This window comes from Penicillium psychrosexuale (genome assembly GCF_028828465.1).
Source record: "Penicillium psychrosexuale strain IBT 29551 chromosome Unknown utg000004l, whole genome shotgun sequence".
Classification (NCBI taxonomy): Eukaryota; Fungi; Ascomycota; class Eurotiomycetes; order Eurotiales; family Aspergillaceae; genus Penicillium; species Penicillium psychrosexuale.
Window position 1 is genome coordinate 3510991 of NW_026643189.1, and position 19453 is coordinate 3530443.

Genomic DNA, 19453 nt, shown 5'->3' on the forward strand with positions numbered 1-19453 from the left:
CTTACCCCGGATTCTTCTCCGGGCTTCGGCGTCTATTGATCTACAGCTGCAGGTGTGAGCCGCAAGAAACAATCTAGAAGCTACGGAATGGAAAAGAAAGTAACTGGGGAATGGCCGGTAAAGCCTCAAAATAATATTTTCGACCTGAAACCCAAAAAACACAGTTCATAGTACATCATCATTTTTTGCACCCCCACGGGTATCAAGGTATTATTTATTTCTGGTTCTCGGGGCGGAGAGAGCGGACGGCCTTGCCGGCGCGCCAGATCTCGAGATCGCGGATCTCCTGCATCTCCTTCTCGTACTTCTCGCGGTAGTCAGGCTGCGAGTTGTAGTCGAGCGAGCGCTGGGTCTCAGTGCCGTTGTGGACGCTGTCGTAGAGGTCGTTGAAGACGGGCTTCAGGGTGTCCTTGAAGCGGCTGGACCAGTCAATGGCACCGCGACGGGCGGTGGTGGAGCAGGCAGCGTACATCCAGTCCATACCGTTACCACCGATGAGGGGGTACAGGGACTGGGTGGCCTCCTCAACGGTCTCGTTGAAGGCCTCGGAGGGGCTGTGGCCACGCTCGCGGAGAACCTCGTACTGGGCGAGGAACATACCGTGGATACCGCCCATAAGGCAGCCACGCTCTCCGTAGAGGTCAGAGTAGACCTCCTTTTCAAAGGTGGTCTCGTAAAGGTAGCCGGAACCGACGGCAACACCCATGGCGATGGCACGCTCCTTGGCGTGGCCGGTGACGTCCTGGAAGACGGCGATGGAGGAGTTGATACCACGGCCCTCACGGAAGAGAGTGCGAACGGTACGGCCGGAACCCTTGGGGGCAACGAGGATGACATCGATGTCCTTGGGAACCTCGACCTTGGTGAGGTCCTTGAAGACGGGGGAGAAACCGTGGGAGAAGTAGAGAGTCTTGCCCTTGGTGAGGAGGGGCTTGATAGTGGGCCAGGTCTCGGACTGGGCGGCATCGGAGAGCAGGTTCATGATAATGGTACCCTTCTCAATGGCGGTGGTCATATCGAACAGGTTCTTGCCGGGGACCCAGCCGTCCTGGATGGCCTCCTTCCATGAGGCACCATCCTTGCGGACACCGACGATAACGTTGAGACCCTGGTCACGGAGGTTCAGACCTTGGCCGTGACCCTGGGAGCCGTAACCGATGAGGGCAAGGGTGTCGTTCTTGAAGTACTCCTGGAGCTTCTCCTGGGGCCAATCGGCACGCTCGTAGACGTCCTCCTTGACACCGGCGAAGTCAATGGTCTTGATACCACGGACGGAGGTGACGGCCGAGGAGACACGGGGGATAGCGGCAGCGGCAGCGATGACAGGGCGAGGGAGGGCTGCGGTGATGACCGAGCGAGGAGCGGCCACGCGGGCGAGGCGGAGGGCACGGGGAAGACCACGAGAAGCCATTGTGAAGATATGGAGGAGAGGAGAGTGTGGAAAAGAAGAAGTTGGATGGGGAAGCTTGGGAATTTAAATAATGGGCAAATATGCTGGGCGATTCGAGTCACCGTAGAAAATTGCCGGAGAGCAGACCTTGCTCCCCGGAGATCCACACCGACACCGGCGGGTGTCCTGATTGGAGGATAGGAATTTATTATGTCATGAATTGCGTTTCCCAGTGCGACCAGCGCATACTCGGTACTCCGTAGATAGGCTCATTGTCTTAGATTGTTTTACGGTTCGTCTCATGGGCTGGCCGATATCTCCCCCGGAGTAGGCGTGATCTCCGGAAATAGCAGAATATCAACGTGAGGCCGTGAGGGTCCAGACTTTCTATGTTTTTTATATTCGTACACGTGATCGTACCTGCCTCGACTATTTTCGACGATCGTTCCTTCCAAAGTACCATTTCTGCCTCAGGCCTCCAGGCTCTCCGCCCCTCCCCTCTCTCTGCATATCCTCATATCCGCTGGTATTGTTTGGTCTGTCCAATTAGTCCTGGGCGTACCATGTCTATACGATGAGTGTCTTCTCATTCGGGGATCTGCCCACCATCCAGACCCGAAAGGCCTTGTTACTACTTGACTTTCAAAATGACTTTGTCCGTCCGTCCGGGGCTTTACATGTCCCCAATATACCAGATATCCTCGAGACCCTTCCACAGCTGGCATCTGCATTCCGTCGAGTCGGCGATGTAGTTTGGGTGCGCTCACGATATGAATCCCCTCAGACTATCGTCGACTGGAACTTTGGTGATCGCATTGTGCTAGACAGAGAGCCACCCCGCAGAAAGGAGATGCCCACCTCGGATGTAATTGAAGTTGCGTCGGACCATGATTCGCCAGAACCTGTTGACCAGGAAGCTTTTCTCTCCGCCGACTCTTCGCTATGCTGTGATCCGCATACCCCGGGATATCAGTTCCCCGCACCGATTCTGGCCGCCATCAACGCCCAGCATGACATTGTAGTCGACAAAACAGGTTACTCCGCCCTGGAGTCCCCCGGCCTTGTGCTATCCTTCAGGACACACTTTGTGACCGAGTTGTATCTTTGTGGCTCGTTGTCCAATGTCTCTGTGTTTGCGACCGCTTTGGATGCTGTCCGCAACGGGTTTTCAGTAACTCTTGTGGAGGATTGCTTGGGTTTCCGCGATTTTCAGCGGCATCAAGAAGCAATGCGACGTATGGCAGATATCTTGGGAGCGACTGGTATCACCGCTCGGGAGCTCATCCAGGAGCTAGATTGGGATGAGACTGAGACAATTGCCCGCCAAGGCGCACCGCAGTCTAAGAGGTCAGCCGCTACGGCTGGCCTCGAGAGAGTCATGGATGGTCTGGAATTCTGGAATACTGCGGACACCTCTCCCACAGATGGCCCCGAACCTGCTCGTTCGTCTCGCGTACAGCGCGCTACTGCTGCGCAGGCGCGGGGTCCAGTAGAAGACCAAAAGAAGGTCCGCGTGCGTGCCCGTCGTCCGAAGCGCCGGGAAGGTCCAAAAGAACCTTCAGCCAGACCTCGGGCTGACCCCGATGGGACGATAACACCTTCAAAATCCGCGGAAATACCAACCACATCCCAAAATACCATCGGGGAGGGCGACTCGCGCCTCGTGAACAATCTCAACTTGGCCGCAGACTCCTTTGAGCGTATACATGCGGAGGTAGATTGGCAGAAGATGTACCATCTGTCGGGTCAGGTTCCCCGGTTGGTCGCAGTCCAGGGTCAACCTCGACCCGATGGAGCCATACCCATATACCGTCATCCGGCAGACGAGTCTCCACCCTTCAAGCCATTTACCTCCGCGGTTGATGAAGTCCGCATAGCTGTCGAGCGAATACTAGGCCACCCCTTAAATCATGTGCTTATTCAGCTTTACCGTGATGGACAGGATCGTATATCAGAGCACTCAGATAAGACGCTGGATATTGTGCGAGGGTCTTTCATCTGCAACGTCAGTCTAGGCGCCGAGCGCGTGATGGTTCTCCGTACCAAGACTTCGGCATCTGAGCCTGATGGAGAAATTGAACCATGTCGGACAACGCAGCGCGTGCCTCTTCCTCACGGTTCACTTTTCGTGCTCGGCCCAAGGACAAACATGCGATGGCTTCATGGAATCCGGGCCGACAAACGGCCCAATCCAACTAAATCTGCCGAGGAGCAAGCCTACGGCGGCCAGCGCATTTCCCTTACTTTCCGTCATATTGGCACTTTCATCGACCCTGTGGCCAACACAATCTGGGGACAAGGGGCTGTCAGTAAGAAATTGGATCACACCCGCGCTGTGGTCCACGGGGATCCTGCTGCAACTGCACGTCTCATTGGTGCTTTTGGCCAGGAAAATCGTGCCACCGAATTCGATTGGGATGCCGTCTACGGTGAAGGCTTTGACGTGGTCAACTTTGTGACTACAGCAACAGGCCAACTATTACTTGGCTGTGATCTTGTGGCCAATTTGCGTGTTCGTCTCTGTCTGGGGGAAAACGGCGTCCGGGATCAATTGATCACCAACCATGAGCAACTGGGAGCTAGAGATAGTGATCCAACGACACTGCCAATATATGAAACGGGTGATGGAGAAATAATCGCGGGCGACTCCTTTATCCTAGCGCACATGGCTAACCGATCTACTGAGACCTTACGGCCAGGCGTGGATTCGTTACGTGGGGGCAGTTTCTTGCCAAGGATCGACCAGTTTCTGGCACGCTGGCGTCGGCACTGTGCTACCAATCCAGCCAGTGGGTTTGAATACGGGATTGAGGATTGGGAGTGTACTCTGCAGGGAAAACATTACCTAGGAGGCTCCGTGTTTACCATTGACGATTGCTCTCTATGGCCAGTTCTGCGCGAGATTGTACAGACCCAGGGTGCATTTGATGCTCGTTTCGTGAACGTGAATCAATATTATCACCGAGTCGAAAACCGGGGCATCGTTCGGTCTATTCTGGAGGAATGAAATTGAACCTACTGGGATTCCCAATGAGAGCTTTACATCTCAGTGTTCCTGCCTTGTTGCGAAACCTTACGGATTTACCTGCTCGTGAGCCAGATTGGGCTGGAACCCAATCTACAATTTCTCTTGGATATAGTTGTCCAGCCGAAGCCACGCAATCTTCTGTTATCTCTCTCTACAGGCAGCACAACCATAGTCACAAAATAAGCTCAGATTGCACGGGTCCGTACTTGCTACTCTGCTGTTCGTTTAGAGACACGAACCAGGGAAAGAGGTGGTGCTCAGGGAACTCTTCAGCGCAACATCACCACAAACCACAGCCTTGAAAAAGGCCTGGGCCACTACCGATGCACCGGTAGGACTGGTGTGCGTGTGGTCCAAGGGGAAGTACGCATCGACAGCAGTCAGGCCCAGCGTCTGGAACTGGTCGGCCACATAGGCCCCGTGGTCAACATAGGGCACTCCGGCGGCTGCAGCTGCCACCTGCGCATAGCCCACAAACCGCGAGGGGGCATAGGTGAAGGTTCCAGTTTCCCAGGGGTTGTTGGGTGTTTGGCTCGAGATGATCACATTCGCGCCCTTGGCCTTGAACACCTTGGTGGCATTCTCGACATATGCCGGGAACGTCAACACTGTCTCGGCGACCCCGTCGTAGGTTGTGCTACAAGTCTCGCTTCCTGTGCCAGAACAATCGGTGCGCCCGTTGTCGGTGGGAGTCAAAGAGCCACCGTCGTTGTGGCCGAACTCGATGATCACCCAATCTCCTGATTGAACCACTGCTGCAATTGCATCGAACCGACCTTCACGCGTGTATGACCGTGCGCTGCGGCCGGCGACAGCTTGATTGGACACGGTGAGTGAGGTATAGGGCGTAACATATTCACCCCAACCTAGGAGTATTAGCATGATGCTATCCGGAAGCTTCAAGGAAAACACGTACCCGCTGTGCCAGATCCAGTCCCACCCTTTGCCATAGTTGAGTCACCAGCGAGGTAGATGGTCGCACCTAGCGCACTGGGGATGACCGCGGAGAGAAGAATAGCAGATTTCATGGCGAGAGGAATAGGGCGAATTTTTTAGTGAAAAGGAAAGTCAGACTGAATTTTCCCTATAGAATTGGCAGTTTCTTCGAAATTATACATTTTGCCATGTTCAGCAATGGCTTGGATACGTGGAAAAAGTGACATCCTCAGTGGGCTCTCGAGTTTTACTTCGGAGAAAAGGGGAGGGCTGGAATGCGGAGACCCGTTGATCGACCAGTTGATCGATGCTTCTGATTCATGGAAACTCAGACACGGACTTGAAATAACAAGGCTTTTGGATAAAATGCCGGAAATTTACCCTGAAACAGTTTCATGTGTACGGGATAACTCCGTATGTGTCACGTCAAATGTGATGATATTGGCATTCCTTGGCAAACGCACGGGGGTTTTGAGTTTCTGTAAAAAATGATGACATTCAATATTAGCAGACTAGATGTTTTGACCTTATATACAGTGGGCATGGGTGAATTTGTCACTACAACTTCTCGAATGTCGGAGTACGCTTTTGCAACCCAGACAGCAAAGCTACCGAGACATCCTGCGTCTGCAAAGCAGCGCTATTCCACACACTCGTATAGCGTAGTCCATCCTGCACAGAGTGGTCGCGCGAGTAGTTCAAGATCTCCTTAGTACCCTGCACAGCCACGGGGCTCTTGCTAGCCATGAGGGATGCGAGCTTCAACGCAGCCACAATAGTAGCTTCACGGGTATCATACACCGCATTAACGAAACCCACCCGGAGCGCCTCCTCAGCGCCGAACTCGCGCGCCGTCAGCGCCACCTCCTTGACCCATCCGTAATTCCCGACCACCTTGGGCAGACGGCTGAGAGTACCGATGTCTGCCGCAAGCCCGATATCGACTTCTTTGACGCCGAACCGGGTATCCTGAGCGCAGAGACGCACGTCGGTCGCCGTTGACAGGTCAATGCCGAGTCCCAATGAGAACCCGTGGAGAGCAACCACGACGGGCTTTTCACAGCGCTCTACTGCCGTGATGCAGTCTTGGAAGGCGCTGATGTGGCGACGGAACGCGACTGCCTTTCGGGCTGGGTCGGTCTTGGTGTCGTCTGATGATAGGAGACCCTCCGAGGCTGCTTTGACGTCCAGCCCTGTGGTGAATGCCTTCGCTCCAGCGCCGCTGAGAACGACTGCGCGCACGTGAGGGTCTGAGGAAAGTTTATTGAAGATCTTGGCCATGTTTTCCCACATACTGATTTTGATTTGTTAAAAATATGTACAGTAAGTCTGGGGGAACTAGCGCTTACACTTCGATGAAGGCGTTCAACCTTTCCGGACGGTTGATTTCCACGTGGGCCACATATTGATGGTCGGTGGGAAATTTAACGGTGAAATATTCGAAAGAGTAGTTTTCAGCCATGTTTCGAGGGAGAAAGATGAATGTTTTTTGGAATTTGAGAGAGAAAAAGAGAGAGTGAGGGTAGTTAACTATAAAAGGGCTGTGATTATACAGCGGGGGACCTCGGCAAAACGTGAGAAACGTGACAACGTCCAACATGGGCGACGGGCATTTTCCTTCATGGCATTTTCTCGACCTGATCTATCGTATCCCAAATAAGTTCTGCTAAATCTTCTAATAGCTTCTGGGATGTCAACACGAAATCCCCCTCGCCTTCTCCTGGCGTGTCCAATAGGACATCGCGGAATGGTAGAGTTATACCCTTTCCTTCAACTGTAGGACCAGCGCCATCTCTCCCTCTCTTGAAAAAAACCCTCTGAGCCACTCGAGGTGGAGGAGGATCATTGGTGCCTCCGTCGACCACACGGCGACCGCTTGCTGTGGTGTAGTTCGAGTGGGGTGGCGGCTCAAAAGCTGTCCAGGATTTGATCTCAATGGAGTCCGAATCTTGGATGTCAATGGTGATTCCGATTCTCACGTCACCATTTGACCCGTTGATCCACCACGCAATATCATTTTCTAGTTTTGCTGTTGGCCCCGGAAAGCCAACTTCGAGGGCCACCGTTGGGAATCGTCTCGGTGGCCCTCTTGGTCCCCACCCGTTGTCTGCCATTTTTCGTCTGTCAGGGGTATCGACTCTGGTGGATCCCCAAGACCTGAGCTGTCTGCGGACGCTCATGTCTTGAGCGAGTGCCATAATCATGTAGTTAAAATTGTTGGCCGCGTCTTCATGCGGTCCACTGGGCATTTTGATGATGAGAATCTGAAATAATCGCGAATAATCGCAAACCCGCGGTAATTCTTCGTGCTGAGAGAATACGTCTGGTGGGAAATTTTTCACAACGATGAAGCGATCCTCAACTGAACTTGGAGGGAAGAGACTCTCTATAGAGCACTGTCGATTGTAACTGTAGACTGGCGTATCTAAGGGAAGGTGCTCGAGAAACGGATTTGCACCTTCCTCCGCCACAACACCCTCGCTTTGATACGCATACATTCTCAGTGAAGATATAGCCGATAGGTCTAGATTGGATGAATGGAAAATTTGGACGAATGGATATTCTGAGTGTTATGATGATGTCACTGTAACGTCTGCTTTATAAAGTTAAGACTTACTTGTCTCAGATCTTGTTCACTTCTAAATGTAATCTCAGAGATAGTTTGATCTTGATATTGCGTTTTGCGTATCATAGGTCTGCATGTGCCGAGGCCGGGGAGCATAAGATATGTTCAAAAAAAAAAACAGGAGAACAATATGAATTTGAATTAGGATAGACTAATACAAGGAAAGTAGGAAATATACCCAAGAACAACAAGTCCAATTCCCATGCAATACGATTGCCAAAATAGTATTTCTGGCTCGTGGGAGGACTGTTCACTCAATGGTGATCTTCTTGGAAGTGGCAGCAGTGGCCTTGGGCACGTTGATGGAAAGGATGCCGTTCTTCAGAACGGCCTTGACATGGTGCTGGTCGACAGGAGTCGGGAAGGAGAAGACGCGCTGGAACGAGCCGACTGAGCGCTCGCTGGCCCAGAACCGGTGAGTGGACTTGGTTTCGTCGGTATCCTTTTCCTCGGTTGGCGGCTCGGATTCTTCGTAGTCGCGTTCAGTGCGGCCCTTGACAACCAGAGTCTGGGGGTCGGAGAACTCGATATCGATGTCCTTTTGAGCGATGCCAGGCAGTTCACCGTCGAAGTGGTATGCACCTTCACTTTCACGGATGTCAAAGCGAGGAGTGAATGAGCGAACTGCAGCCTGGCTGCGGGCAGAGCGGTGGTCATCGTAGTCGTCTAGAAGACGGAAGAGGGGGGCGAAGTCGCCAGAGCCGGGGAAGTTGGTACGGAGAACAGACATGTTGTGAGTTGGAAGTTGGGTGACTTGAAAGACGTGATTTTATATTGAAGCTGAGATTTGCGGGTTATGTCTCATGAGAGGGAAGCTGGATGTCCCGGGCGTTCATAAGGGACTTATATAGCCATGATGCACTCGAAACCAGGTGCCCTTACACAGAAAAGGAACACAAAGACGCTGTCTCTAGCATTGCCGTGTAACCGGTGTTGACATCAGTCGACGGTCGCGACTGTTGTCTTATGCAATAAGACGTAATTGACTGATTACAGTGTATGTGCCAATGTGCCAATGAGTGTGTAGCAGAATGTGGCACTAGATAGTGACATCTACACTATATACGTGGTCCATGGTTATGCCTGTCGGAGTAAGGGTTTCTCCGATGGTTTGGATGATGTGCTTCGCTAACATTCGATCACGCCACACGCCTCCATTCATTGCAAGAGTATTACTAGCCAGCACGGCCCGGAGCTGGGATGTACAGCACCGTGAAGTATGACAAGCCTCGATGAGTTGCACATTCTCCGACCTCCCTTCCGCTGTCTGAGAGCAGCCCCCACACTATCATTGAGAGTGGCCCAAGTACTCATCGGTCAGAGGAGGGGCGGATGATTGAGAGAGGTGGTCGGGCTGCATTCAACCATTGTTCAACCATTGTAAACGAGTGAAGTCATGATGCGATCTTTCGTAACAAGCGGTGGGAGATGGTGTTTGGCGGGTGCGTTATGGACTTGGATATGGTGACCGGTTGCCTCTGCATCGCGTGTGTAGACCTCGTCTTCATTGAGAAATACCTGGTGACAGCCCTATTCGGATTCGGATTCATCCAGCTGCATGATCTTTTCGTCAAGGTCCTGGCAAGTCTATGAGTAACAGTCCTCGGATAGCCCGGCAATAGCTAGGGTGCAGTAGGTACCTGATCTAGGCGAACCTTGAGGTTCTGCAACTGGCTCTCTTTGATGACCAGGTGGTTCTCGTCATCCAAATCCTCCACTATGTAGTCATGTCGCTCTTCGTCGTACTTCAGGATCATGGACTTGATCGAGGGATCGCATTCGATCAGCAGACCTACCAAGGACACAAAATGTTAGCAAGAGATCTTAAAAGCAGAAAACAAAAGGAGCTGACCTCGGACGGCGCGTGGCATCTTGGATAAGAGGAGGTGTGGAGAGAAGAAGAGATGTGGAGAGAAATGGGAATTGGAGATCCGCCAAGACATTTGGGCATTGGCCCCTTTGATCACGATCTTGAATGAACTTCCAAGGTTCTCCTTATATTTCCCTCATTTGTGACAGAATATATATTCTCTCAAGGTCTTGAATTTACAGCCACTGAGAGTCTCACTCTTGCTCAATATCCCGATCCCCATTCCTCTCACCAATCTCCGGAGGTCATCTAATCCCAGCCTATGTACGGAGTAGTAGATTTCCTCTACCACTTCTTGGCTTTCCCTTTCCGTTTTAGTGCTCAGTCCTTGCCGCTTTTTGCTCACTCCTGAGCATTACATAATCATCAAACACGTCCACTTCACTGAGCATCACCTGACCATTATGTAACCTCGATGGGTCGCTTAACATCATTATTTGGGGTTCGAAAGAGCATCCAAACATGAGGGCTCAATGATATATGAACTGGCCATTTGGGAATTGAGAAACATCATTTGAAGCTAATTAATGAGTGTCGTGGCACGTCGAAGTCGATAGAAAGATCGAGAAAAAAGAAAACAACAGTGTCAGGCTCCAGCCACCGCACTGACCATTCAGCTCAACATTGAGCCTAAAATCACTGACGAGGTTGTTTACGCCTTGACACTTGCACTTCTCCACTTTCATTTTCCGACTCCTCCCGCGACCCCCAGAACCAACTCGATAGGCCTGCTCGACGCCTGGCAGTGGGTGGACCTAATAGGGGCCCTCCAAGGCGGTTACGTTGTACACGACATCCCTGCAACCACGTCATCACGTGACACCTCAACTCATCCGGCGCTTAGCCCCTTCTCTGCGACATAAACAAACCGTACCCCAAGGATGTCGCCTGAATCAGAATCAGACATCATGGAGAAGAAAACCACACCAACTGGGAGTTTTGTGAATACTCCCCCTACACCCCCGCCCTCAGAAGAGAAGAAGTTGTCGACTAGTGCTCAAAGCGTGCTGAACTATTTCAAACTCCACCGTAAAGGTCGACGGCCACAATCTTGGTGGCAACACCGGCTTACTCCGGACCAATATACGGAGGTTTTATGTGTACTGGATGGTGACGAATCTCTTCGAGGTTACGTAGAAGACAAAATACGGTAAGTACTGTCAATCTTCAGGCGCATTGAAGGCATGTTTGTTGAGTTGTATTATAGGCTCGATTACGACCCCAGACGGTCCCGTCTTACTATCCGAATGCCGAGTCCTCTATATGATTTGTTTTGTGCCGAGGTAGTCTCTAAAATTTTGAATCGATTGACAGAGTTGCAAAAGAGTGATGAAGCCTTCGGTGATTTTGCGAGAAAGATCAAACATTTATCGACATCCAGAATCCGGCTGCCGAATGATATAAATGATACAGAGCAGACTTATTCCGAACGATGCCCAGATGCATCATTTATACACGAATATGCCAAATATCCCGGTGTCATCATAGAAGTGTGCTATTCACAAAAAGTTCGAGCTGCTGCGGACTTAGCAGATGATTACATCCTCGATACTAATGCGAGCGTGAACGCTGTGATTGCCCTCAATATTGAATATAGAGGGTCTAAAAAGGCGACTATATCCATTTGGCGACCGCACAAAATAACCGTGGATGGGGTGAAGGAACTCGAAGCAAAGGCTGTGATCGATATGATGGTACGTTCCTTTTCAGCCGCAGTCCCAAGAAATTTTAGCATTGACCGACGATTTGCAGCCTTTTCGAACAGAGTCTGGACTTCCAGTCGATGATTCTAAACAACCGGCGCTCCAGCTTTCACTCAGGGACTTTGCCCCCAAGAGCATCTCACAGAAATACCCCAATCTCGATCAAGATATCCATATCTCATCGAGGGAGCTCTGTGACTTTCTTTCGTCTGCCGAAGCAGAACATGAGAAACAGCTACTAGACCAAGGCGTCGATGAGCCATTGTCACCAGGTACGCGAAAGCGTCGTCGAGCTCAGACCCCCCCTGAACAGCTTAGTTCAGAAGAAGAATCCCCCGAAAAACGCAATGAAACGCGGGCGCCTTACGCGAGATTCTTCTGGACTCTTCGCCCGCGGATCTGAAAGCTAAGCTGAGGTGTTAACAAAAAACCACATGACAAGTCACCGTGTGGTAGGGCTCTAGCGTTATAACCCGTCATTTCAATACATCTTCTCTCAAGTTTTGACCAACTCAGACCGCCATGGTTATATGGAGCTGTGATATCGAGAATGAGCGATTCATACATCCTATTTGGGAACATTGTGCGCTGATGGGCGGTTGATGGGCGGCCTACGGGCGGGCTGAACCATTGACCTGCCCGCGCATGGGCTACGTGGGCCGTGGCGAGGTCTAATCTATCACGAAGAAGTTATCCAGCCGCCGCGCGTTCATCTCGGCGTAGATACGCCGGTATATCGGAAGATTTATTAATCCTACCAATGCTGTAATATTCCTTATGTAATCATGGTAGTATAAATTGCCAGAATAGTGCAATACAGAGAGTTGAATACCATTGATTAGACCCATACATTACACAATACGGAACACCGACAGTTCATAGCGGCCTTGAATATCAGACAGCAATCGATGCCGCAAATGTCAGACAGAAACAATCGCTCCGCCACAGAATAACTATCCATTACTATGGAGCGATATTTTTGGTTGGCTGGCTGTCGAATTTTCACGTTCGTCTAAAATTGAGGCTTTGTGGTGCATGGGTGATATTCAATCGGCAATGAAAGGGCCATGTATTTTGTTCTAACCATCTCCGCTATGATTGACTCAACGTTAAATCACTGTACAGTGCCTGAAGTTTCATCCCTAGCAATGAAGAACCATTCTTTACAGTATTTCCCGGCTCGCTTTAGTGTTGGTTGTATTGAGCTTGAAGTGAAAAGCATCAGGTCATGGTCGCGCGCGTTTGCCGACTCGCGACCCTTGTTGGAGTTTAGTTAGCTGTACACTAACCAAATATTTGATATAGCTATCCATTTGCAAACAGTGCAAACATCAAATATCTTGCTTAGCAATTCAGCAAGCAATCTATCTAATGTAAACAATGCACACAGTAAGCGAGTAAATTGAGCAAGTAAGCCAGATCAGGTGATCTCTGAAAAGCTTCATGGTGATACCATAGTTAGTTAACTAGCTAAAGAAGGGTCCCAGCTGATTAAGCTCGGCTCGGAGCATGACAACTGGAAGGCGATATTGGAGAAGGAAGATTGATGCTAGGCCCTGTAGTGTGGATAATGATATGGGCCCAGCATGTTGGGAACGCACGTGTGTGGTACAAATTTGTCATCACAGCAAGGTGGAGACGAGGTAAACAGTTAACCAACCATGTAGCAAAACTAACAGGTGTTAAAATAGGATACTGGTGATGTCCCGAAAGTCTTGAGGATCGAGGACAACATCAACTTCCCCACGTCCGGGGTCTCGGTCATACAACGCAGCAAACGGGAGAATCATAGGAGCCCCCTCAATCCCAGTGGGGGTTACCTCAACTTCGTGTGCAGAGTATGCTTGCTGGATCGTTGCTGGCTGCTGGAAGAGAGGGGGTATGTGGGGGCCTTGAAGGCGTAGGGTATCGATGTACGCCCGGGTGAGAGGGCGCGGAGCATTCGATGGAGCCAATTGCCATTTTTCAAAGTAGACGCTGGTCCTCTTGATACTGATAACGAGTACGATCCGCACATCCCCACTCGAAGCGGCGAGCCACCACTTCGCGTCTTCCCGGAGTCGAGGGAGGGACTCGGACATGCCAGTCTCGATAACAAAGGTGGGCCAGCCCGCAGGTCGCTCGGGGGAAGAACACCGAGATGGTGGAATAAAAGCTTGATCGCCCTGCTTACCTTCGGTGGGGGTGGGTTTGTAGGTGGAAGTTGCAGCCCACTTCCTATCAGTGGAACGGATTCTCATTGCAGAAAGTCTGTCGTCGATGGACCTGGTGACCTGATCTGTGGTCATGTCGTGGGTGTGGGATGGGACCACCTTGATGAGGCCTGTAGATCCTTCCCACTGGAAGCGGTATTCCACGCCTCCCAGACTACTGTGGTCGTCGTCCAATTTTCGGATTGTTGATGTCGACAGACCGAGGACAACGAGCCACTGGTTTCCATCTTTATTTTCTTGGAGCAACTGTAGGATCCTCCCCGCGTCGGCTTGGAGTCGCTCGAGTTGGGAAAAAACCCGCACAGCGTATCCAGCGGGGAGACCCTGCATCAGGGAAGGACGAGCAGGGACAACCGCGCCGCTTTGGGACATTCTGCGGAGCCCAAATATCAGTAAACAGGGATGTCGTGGCTGTGGGCAACAAGTGATTTGCGGTCTTTGAACGAGGGAGTTGGAGGAATGAAGTGGGCAAGGAAAGGGCACAGCTCACGACAAAATCTTAGGGGAAGGTACCTGCCTCGGTGGTGAGCGTCAACGACGATAATTATGAAATGTGATTCTGCACGAGTTTTAGTGAAAGCTACAGTTGAACAGTATACTGTGAGAAACAGGAATGTTTTTGATAGCGACGATCTGCGTGGTGATCAAAGCCAGAATAATTGCCTTGATCTGTCGTCAACGACTCCAACCATCAATTACTATACCCACTTGAGGTACAGTGACGCAGCAAAAGTCTGAACACCCCTTCTGCTACCGCCTTCTTAATTGAATAGACCGCCTTCTGATTTTGTGATACCGCTCGTTCTGCCTCATTTCTGATTGGTGGGTATTTGACCGGCAGAATTTGGGGTGCTAAGACTTTTGCTGTGTCACTGTAGCTAGCCAAGATAGGAAAGCCCCACCCGGCAGAGGAAAAACACTACGTAGAGTTACCTAGGTAGGCATATGCAAATGCAATCATCTCGAGACATATCATAGATATTATATCAGCAATCAGCTAAGGAAATCCTTCTGACCCTTCAATGCTTTCGCCAAGACTTCCGGATACCATCGCTGCCCAACATCTTGGTGACTGGTCACCCGAGCAATGAAGGTTCCCTCGCCAATGCACCCACGGAATATTTCGTTAAAAGTTGCCTCTGCATCTGATTTGACCTTGTCATTTTCCACCAAAGCACGGATATGAGCTGGAATATCCAAAGAGATCTTCTCGGCGGAAAGATCGAGACTCACTCCCTGGAAAACCGGGAAGGAAAACCTAGACCCTAGATTGCCCCCATTGTCTTGGAAGTTCTCTGGCCGTAAGCTTACCCGATGAGTCGTTGCCGTGCAGATACCCCCAGTCAGCGCCTCTAGGGAGCGGCCAATGTTAATAACCAATGTTCCCGGGAGTGGCGGCGCGGGGATCCATGTCCCAGCTTTATTTTGGACCTCGAGGCCATGGTGAGGTGTACCCTGTAAAAGGAATGTGAGGAATCCGGAATCTTTGTGAGGACCAACACCTTGAAATCCGGAATCCTCATTGCTAGCTGCAGGTGGGGGAGGGTATTTGATCAACTTCAGTTTGTGTTGCTGGGGAGTATCAAAGACCTGATCGAATGCAGTTGATGGAAGGTCTAAGGCCTCTGCAATCAATCCTGGGAACAACTCCGCTAGGTTGCTCACTTCAGACAGATATGTGTCGAGAGATTCCCGAAATCCGGGGATTGCCGTTTCATCCGGCCACTGGCAGAATTCTTTATGAGCATTGACGGACACAAAGACCAAATATAAGATCTTACCTGGTTAGGACCAACGACATTCCTGTATAAAGGCTCGTCTGGACCAGGTGCAGGGAGTTCGGTTGCGAACTGACAAAAGTGTTAATAGATATCCGAAGAAACAATACAGCCCAAGCTTACATCGAATTGTTCACGATAATCAGGTTTCAAAGCCGTAATTTCTGCACCAAGCCTTGAGTAGCCCAAAAAGTGCGGACTATTGACCATTTCGATTTCAAGCTTTTTCTCTAGTGGTAGTTCAAAAAGACCTAGGGCCTTTTCTATAAACCGATCTTGGGTTTGGTCCGAAATCGGAGCATTTCGAAGATAGAAAAAGCCAACATTCACTAGGGCGTCGCGAAGGCTTGCTAGGAAGGCGGGTTTAGATGGGGATAGCGCTTGAGAGAAATCTAGAATAGGGATTGAAGTGAAAGATGATGAACCCGACTTGCAAAATCAGCCTAATTCAAAGGATCACACGGTGGGATATAGATCATACCATTTTGAAATGAGAAGAGGAAGTTGAAGATGAAGTGTAGTGATTTCGGAGTGGAAAACGAAGAGGAAACAATCCAAGGTCTCTTTTGATTGGACTGTGATGGCGAATGTGGACGGTTCTAATCGAAGGATGCCAACCCCGCTCTTCGGACGTTAAAAGGAGCCCTATATCTACTTTTATATACTTATGTGTGCTTTATAGTTGAAATTGCCAATCCATTATATGTCTTCCATGTCTTTTTAGAGTGTGTAAGAACAAACCCCAAATACGGGATCATAGAATATACCGGAACCCAACAGCCCGGGTTTCTAGATCGTTTGTATTGGACGAAATAATATCTCCTGATGACTCAGTCTCATCCAGCCTTTTGTTCATGCGAATATGCACCAGGCGAATGATTAGAGCGACCAACGCCACAAAGAGTGCTATCGCAGCGGTCGCGCTTCCTCCTGGAATGTATCGAGGTCCCGAAGATGATGGCCACATGTAACTACCATAGATAGAAGCGGTATTTCCAATCATATTTGCAATAGCGATTGCCGCAGAGCGTTTAACCAGCGGCCGGGGGAAGGAATTGGCAACCCAGGCGATGATGATTTGATATGCAGACACAGCTCCCATGGGCATCCTGATTACTGTTAGACATGCGAAAAATAACGGAACCATAGGACTTACAGGAACATGGCGAAGAATTTGGCGCCAAGGTTAGTGGTAGCAGTGGCAATCACACCTCCTACCATGCTGACCATCATCAAGCAGATGATATGTAGGCTGCGATCGTTGGTTTTACCAGATGACCATGTCACCAGCAGCGAGACAAAGAACGTAGCAATCCATACAGGCGCGGTGATCAGAAGGGTTTCGACTTTCCCATATCCGAGGGTCTGCACAATAGTCGGGAAGAAGTATTGGAAGTTTTGCGACAGGAGCGAGACATGCTGAAGCAAGATGAAAAGGTAAATACGCTTGTCCGCAAATACCAGACCTAGGGCATCTTTGATACTAGTTGAGCTGACCTCGTCAGCTTCTCCTGCATCATGCATTAGGCGCCACTGCGCATATGCTTGTTCTTGTTCGTCTAACCAGGGAGTCGAAGCTGGATAATTTGGAAGAAAGATACTGCTGAGAGTCAGTCTGGAGACATAATAATGTACGTATCAAGCACAGAAAAGACTCACGCCGCGAGCAGGGATATTCCCACTGTGATACATCCCTCGATGATGAATAGCCATCTCCATCCGGCGATGCCATGCGCGCCATCAAGATTACCTAGCACACCTGCCCCGATAAGACCACCGAAAGCATTGGCTAACGAGCTGCCAGCATAGAACCATGCAATACGATGACTCAACTAGGCGAGTAAGTTCGATTTTATGCTTCGTCACTTTAAAGGGCGTATTGAATTACCTCCTGTCGTGTATACCAGCTCGACCTATACAAAGTAAATGTCAGCACCTCCTTAAACACACTTCTTTTAAATCTATAGAAACTCACATTAACATGACAGCACCTGGGAAAAAAGGCGCCTCGACAAATCCAAGGAAGAACCGCGTCGCAATGAGTCCGGAAAATGACTGAACGGCTGCCTGGCAAGCGGATATCACACCCCTGTGAAATAAATTAAGCATTCTAGCGCTTGTCGGTCTCATTGAAATATGTCATACCAGATAGCCATTGCAATACCCAGAAACAGCGAAGGCCGAACACGGGTTAGGAGTAGATTGGATGGTAGTTGCATCAGTAGATAGCCGATGAATAAGATACTTGTGGCGAGATTGTAATCGGTGCCTTCCATGTCGAGGTCTTCTTCAAGTGTACCTAGGCGAGCCTGTGATAAATTGCTAAAAGAAGCTATTAGGATTCGTGATCATGTATAGCTCCCGTGAACAGGGTCACCTACTTTCTGTCCAGAAAGTTTAACAAATACATGAGAATAAGGAAGGGTAAAAGGTGCCAGTCAACCTTGTGAAGTAGACGCTTGGTCATATCTCGATGCCATTCTGGGCTTTTAGAAGCATAAGCATGGTAAAGAGCATTTTGTTCGAAGGCAAGGCCCTTGCTATCGGGTTTCTCCCATTCCTCTGCTGGATTTCCCATTTCTTTTTTTCTTGTAAGACCGGGTATATATTGAACACGAGAAACGCTACACTCCCTGGGGTTTAGAGGAGGCTATAGGTTATAAAGAAATCGGATCGCGCGCGTCGTACTTGGCTAATTCGGCGCATCGGCACATCTCCGAGAGTTTGACCACGAACCTCCGGGGTAAGAAAGCAAATAGACATATTCAAGTGGAGCGCTGTCAATAGCTACTTGGAAAAATTGCCTGACGTCTGACGTTTGGGTTGTCTCATTGGCTGCTGTATAGTATGGGGGTTTGTTTTGACTTTGATCAAACGCGGGGAAGCAATTTGGTTCGGGGTAGCTCGCACCGAGTGTGTTGCCCACAGCTGAATATTCAATATCTCCATGATGCTTTTGATGAAATTGTTGTCAGTCTGGTTGATAGATTGCAGAGCCATATATGTTTTTGCGTGAGCTTATCGTTGTAACAAATATACAAGAAGGGTGTAAAAAGAATACCGCACAAGGTTGAACAAGAATATTGATAGCCGGTTGTATAACTGAGAGATCGGAGAAGCGCCGTGAAAGCAAGGGCTCCTCGGTATATTGTTGTAGCTATTGGTGCCTGGATGCCTGAGTGCCTCATAATGAGGGTGTCAACTAATGCCTGAGACAAGTAACTATAATCTGATAGTTGCTCGCTGACGTCACAATATGCAATATCGCCGTTAGACAACGGACTAGATCTACCATGGCAAGATCGAGATCATCAACATGACCTCAGATTTGAGCCTATCTGGAAGCGGTATGCCAATAAAGATGCCTAGGTACTGAGCCCTGCGGGGGCAAATTCACATTTAAGAGTGCGGCAATGACGATAGCGTTCTATGCCAAAGCGAATCATTATCATAGACAGAGTTAAGCATAATACGAAATGCGGAGTGCATAGTAATAGACTCTATAGATTCCTATAAAGGGTCGTTCATTATCCAGAGTTGCTTTTTACCCCTTTACAGTAACCCGTTACATTTTTTAACCACAATCATCACTCTTTCACAATGGACAAAGTCTCTGGTATCGCTAACAAGCTCGGAGGCAATAAGGGCCAAGAATACATTGATAAGGGTGAGCTTCGATGTTTATATTCTCGCGCCTTAAGACTTGAAGTTAACAACAATAGGTATTCACACCACGGAGAAGAAGATCGGTGCTGACAAGTTTGACCCTGCGAAGAAGCTCAGCAATGCCGGCCATGAGCATTTGGATAAGGCTAGGTATGGTTTCCATGCGGATTATAACGGAGGGAATCAGTACTGATTCCATATACAGAAAGAGCATCCCCAACAAGTTGACACATTAAACGCCTC

General features: G+C 49.8%; 12 protein-coding genes across 12 annotated transcripts; 3 read left to right on the forward strand and 9 right to left on the reverse strand.

Moving 5' to 3' along the window:
• Nucleotides 1-214: 214 nt before the first annotated feature.
• Nucleotides 215-1411, reverse strand: N7518_007183 (Ketol-acid reductoisomerase; the record flags this gene model as incomplete). Its single annotated transcript, XM_057188110.1, has 1 exon — nucleotides 215-1411. One exon carries the CDS (start codon nucleotides 1409-1411, stop codon nucleotides 215-217), a length of 1197 nt encoding a protein of 398 aa, XP_057039813.1.
• A 553-nt stretch (nucleotides 1412-1964) lies between these two features.
• N7518_007184 (isochorismatase family protein family) lies at nucleotides 1965-4397 on the forward strand (the record flags this gene model as incomplete). The annotated part of the gene is made up of 1 exon (XM_057188111.1): nucleotides 1965-4397. One exon carries the CDS (start codon nucleotides 1965-1967, stop codon nucleotides 4395-4397), a length of 2433 nt encoding a protein of 810 aa, XP_057039814.1.
• A 246-nt stretch (nucleotides 4398-4643) lies between these two features.
• On the reverse strand, nucleotides 4644-5446 carry N7518_007185 (rhamnogalacturonan acetylesterase RgaE; the record flags this gene model as incomplete). The annotated part of the gene is made up of 2 exons (XM_057188112.1): nucleotides 4644-5284; nucleotides 5335-5446. 2 exons carry the CDS (start codon nucleotides 5444-5446, stop codon nucleotides 4644-4646), a joined length of 753 nt encoding a protein of 250 aa, XP_057039815.1.
• A 466-nt stretch (nucleotides 5447-5912) lies between these two features.
• Nucleotides 5913-6816, reverse strand: N7518_007186 (enoyl-CoA hydratase/isomerase family protein; the record flags this gene model as incomplete). The annotated part of the gene is made up of 2 exons (XM_057188113.1): nucleotides 5913-6648; nucleotides 6704-6816. 2 exons carry the CDS (start codon nucleotides 6814-6816, stop codon nucleotides 5913-5915), a joined length of 849 nt encoding a protein of 282 aa, XP_057039816.1.
• Nucleotides 6817-6973: 157 nt separating this feature from the next.
• N7518_007187 (uncharacterized protein) lies at nucleotides 6974-7852 on the reverse strand (the record flags this gene model as incomplete). The annotated part of the gene is made up of 1 exon (XM_057188114.1): nucleotides 6974-7852. The coding sequence occupies one exon, from the start codon at nucleotides 7850-7852 to the stop codon at nucleotides 6974-6976; it is 879 nt and encodes a 292-aa protein (XP_057039817.1).
• Nucleotides 7853-8230: 378 nt separating this feature from the next.
• Nucleotides 8231-8710, reverse strand: N7518_007188 (Hsp20/alpha crystallin family protein; the record flags this gene model as incomplete). Its single annotated transcript, XM_057188115.1, has 1 exon — nucleotides 8231-8710. One exon carries the CDS (start codon nucleotides 8708-8710, stop codon nucleotides 8231-8233), a length of 480 nt encoding a protein of 159 aa, XP_057039818.1.
• An 800-nt stretch (nucleotides 8711-9510) lies between these two features.
• Nucleotides 9511-9851, reverse strand: tfb5 (TFIIH complex subunit TFB5; the record flags this gene model as incomplete). The annotated part of the gene is made up of 3 exons (XM_057188116.1): nucleotides 9511-9558; nucleotides 9621-9772; nucleotides 9833-9851. 3 exons carry the CDS (start codon nucleotides 9849-9851, stop codon nucleotides 9511-9513), a joined length of 219 nt encoding a protein of 72 aa, XP_057039819.1.
• Nucleotides 9852-10758: 907 nt separating this feature from the next.
• Nucleotides 10759-11956, forward strand: N7518_007190 (uncharacterized protein; the record flags this gene model as incomplete). The annotated part of the gene is made up of 3 exons (XM_057188117.1): nucleotides 10759-11000; nucleotides 11058-11544; nucleotides 11603-11956. 3 exons carry the CDS (start codon nucleotides 10759-10761, stop codon nucleotides 11954-11956), a joined length of 1083 nt encoding a protein of 360 aa, XP_057039820.1.
• A 1279-nt stretch (nucleotides 11957-13235) lies between these two features.
• N7518_007191 (uncharacterized protein) lies at nucleotides 13236-14138 on the reverse strand (the record flags this gene model as incomplete). The annotated part of the gene is made up of 1 exon (XM_057188118.1): nucleotides 13236-14138. The coding sequence occupies one exon, from the start codon at nucleotides 14136-14138 to the stop codon at nucleotides 13236-13238; it is 903 nt and encodes a 300-aa protein (XP_057039821.1).
• A 621-nt stretch (nucleotides 14139-14759) lies between these two features.
• Nucleotides 14760-15754, reverse strand: N7518_007192 (uncharacterized protein; the record flags this gene model as incomplete). The annotated part of the gene is made up of 3 exons (XM_057188119.1): nucleotides 14760-15491; nucleotides 15548-15616; nucleotides 15668-15754. The coding sequence occupies 3 exons, from the start codon at nucleotides 15752-15754 to the stop codon at nucleotides 14760-14762; spliced, it is 888 nt and encodes a 295-aa protein (XP_057039822.1).
• Nucleotides 15755-16298: 544 nt separating this feature from the next.
• On the reverse strand, nucleotides 16299-18122 carry N7518_007193 (putative MFS transporter; the record flags this gene model as incomplete). The annotated part of the gene is made up of 7 exons (XM_057188120.1): nucleotides 16299-16653; nucleotides 16701-17144; nucleotides 17204-17376; nucleotides 17433-17457; nucleotides 17520-17633; nucleotides 17690-17866; nucleotides 17926-18122. The coding sequence occupies 7 exons, from the start codon at nucleotides 18120-18122 to the stop codon at nucleotides 16299-16301; spliced, it is 1485 nt and encodes a 494-aa protein (XP_057039823.1).
• A 1022-nt stretch (nucleotides 18123-19144) lies between these two features.
• On the forward strand, nucleotides 19145-19446 carry N7518_007194 (uncharacterized protein; the record flags this gene model as incomplete). Its single annotated transcript, XM_057188121.1, has 3 exons — nucleotides 19145-19211; nucleotides 19267-19360; nucleotides 19416-19446. 3 exons carry the CDS (start codon nucleotides 19145-19147, stop codon nucleotides 19444-19446), a joined length of 192 nt encoding a protein of 63 aa, XP_057039824.1.
• Between the last annotated feature and the right edge of the window lie 7 nt (nucleotides 19447-19453).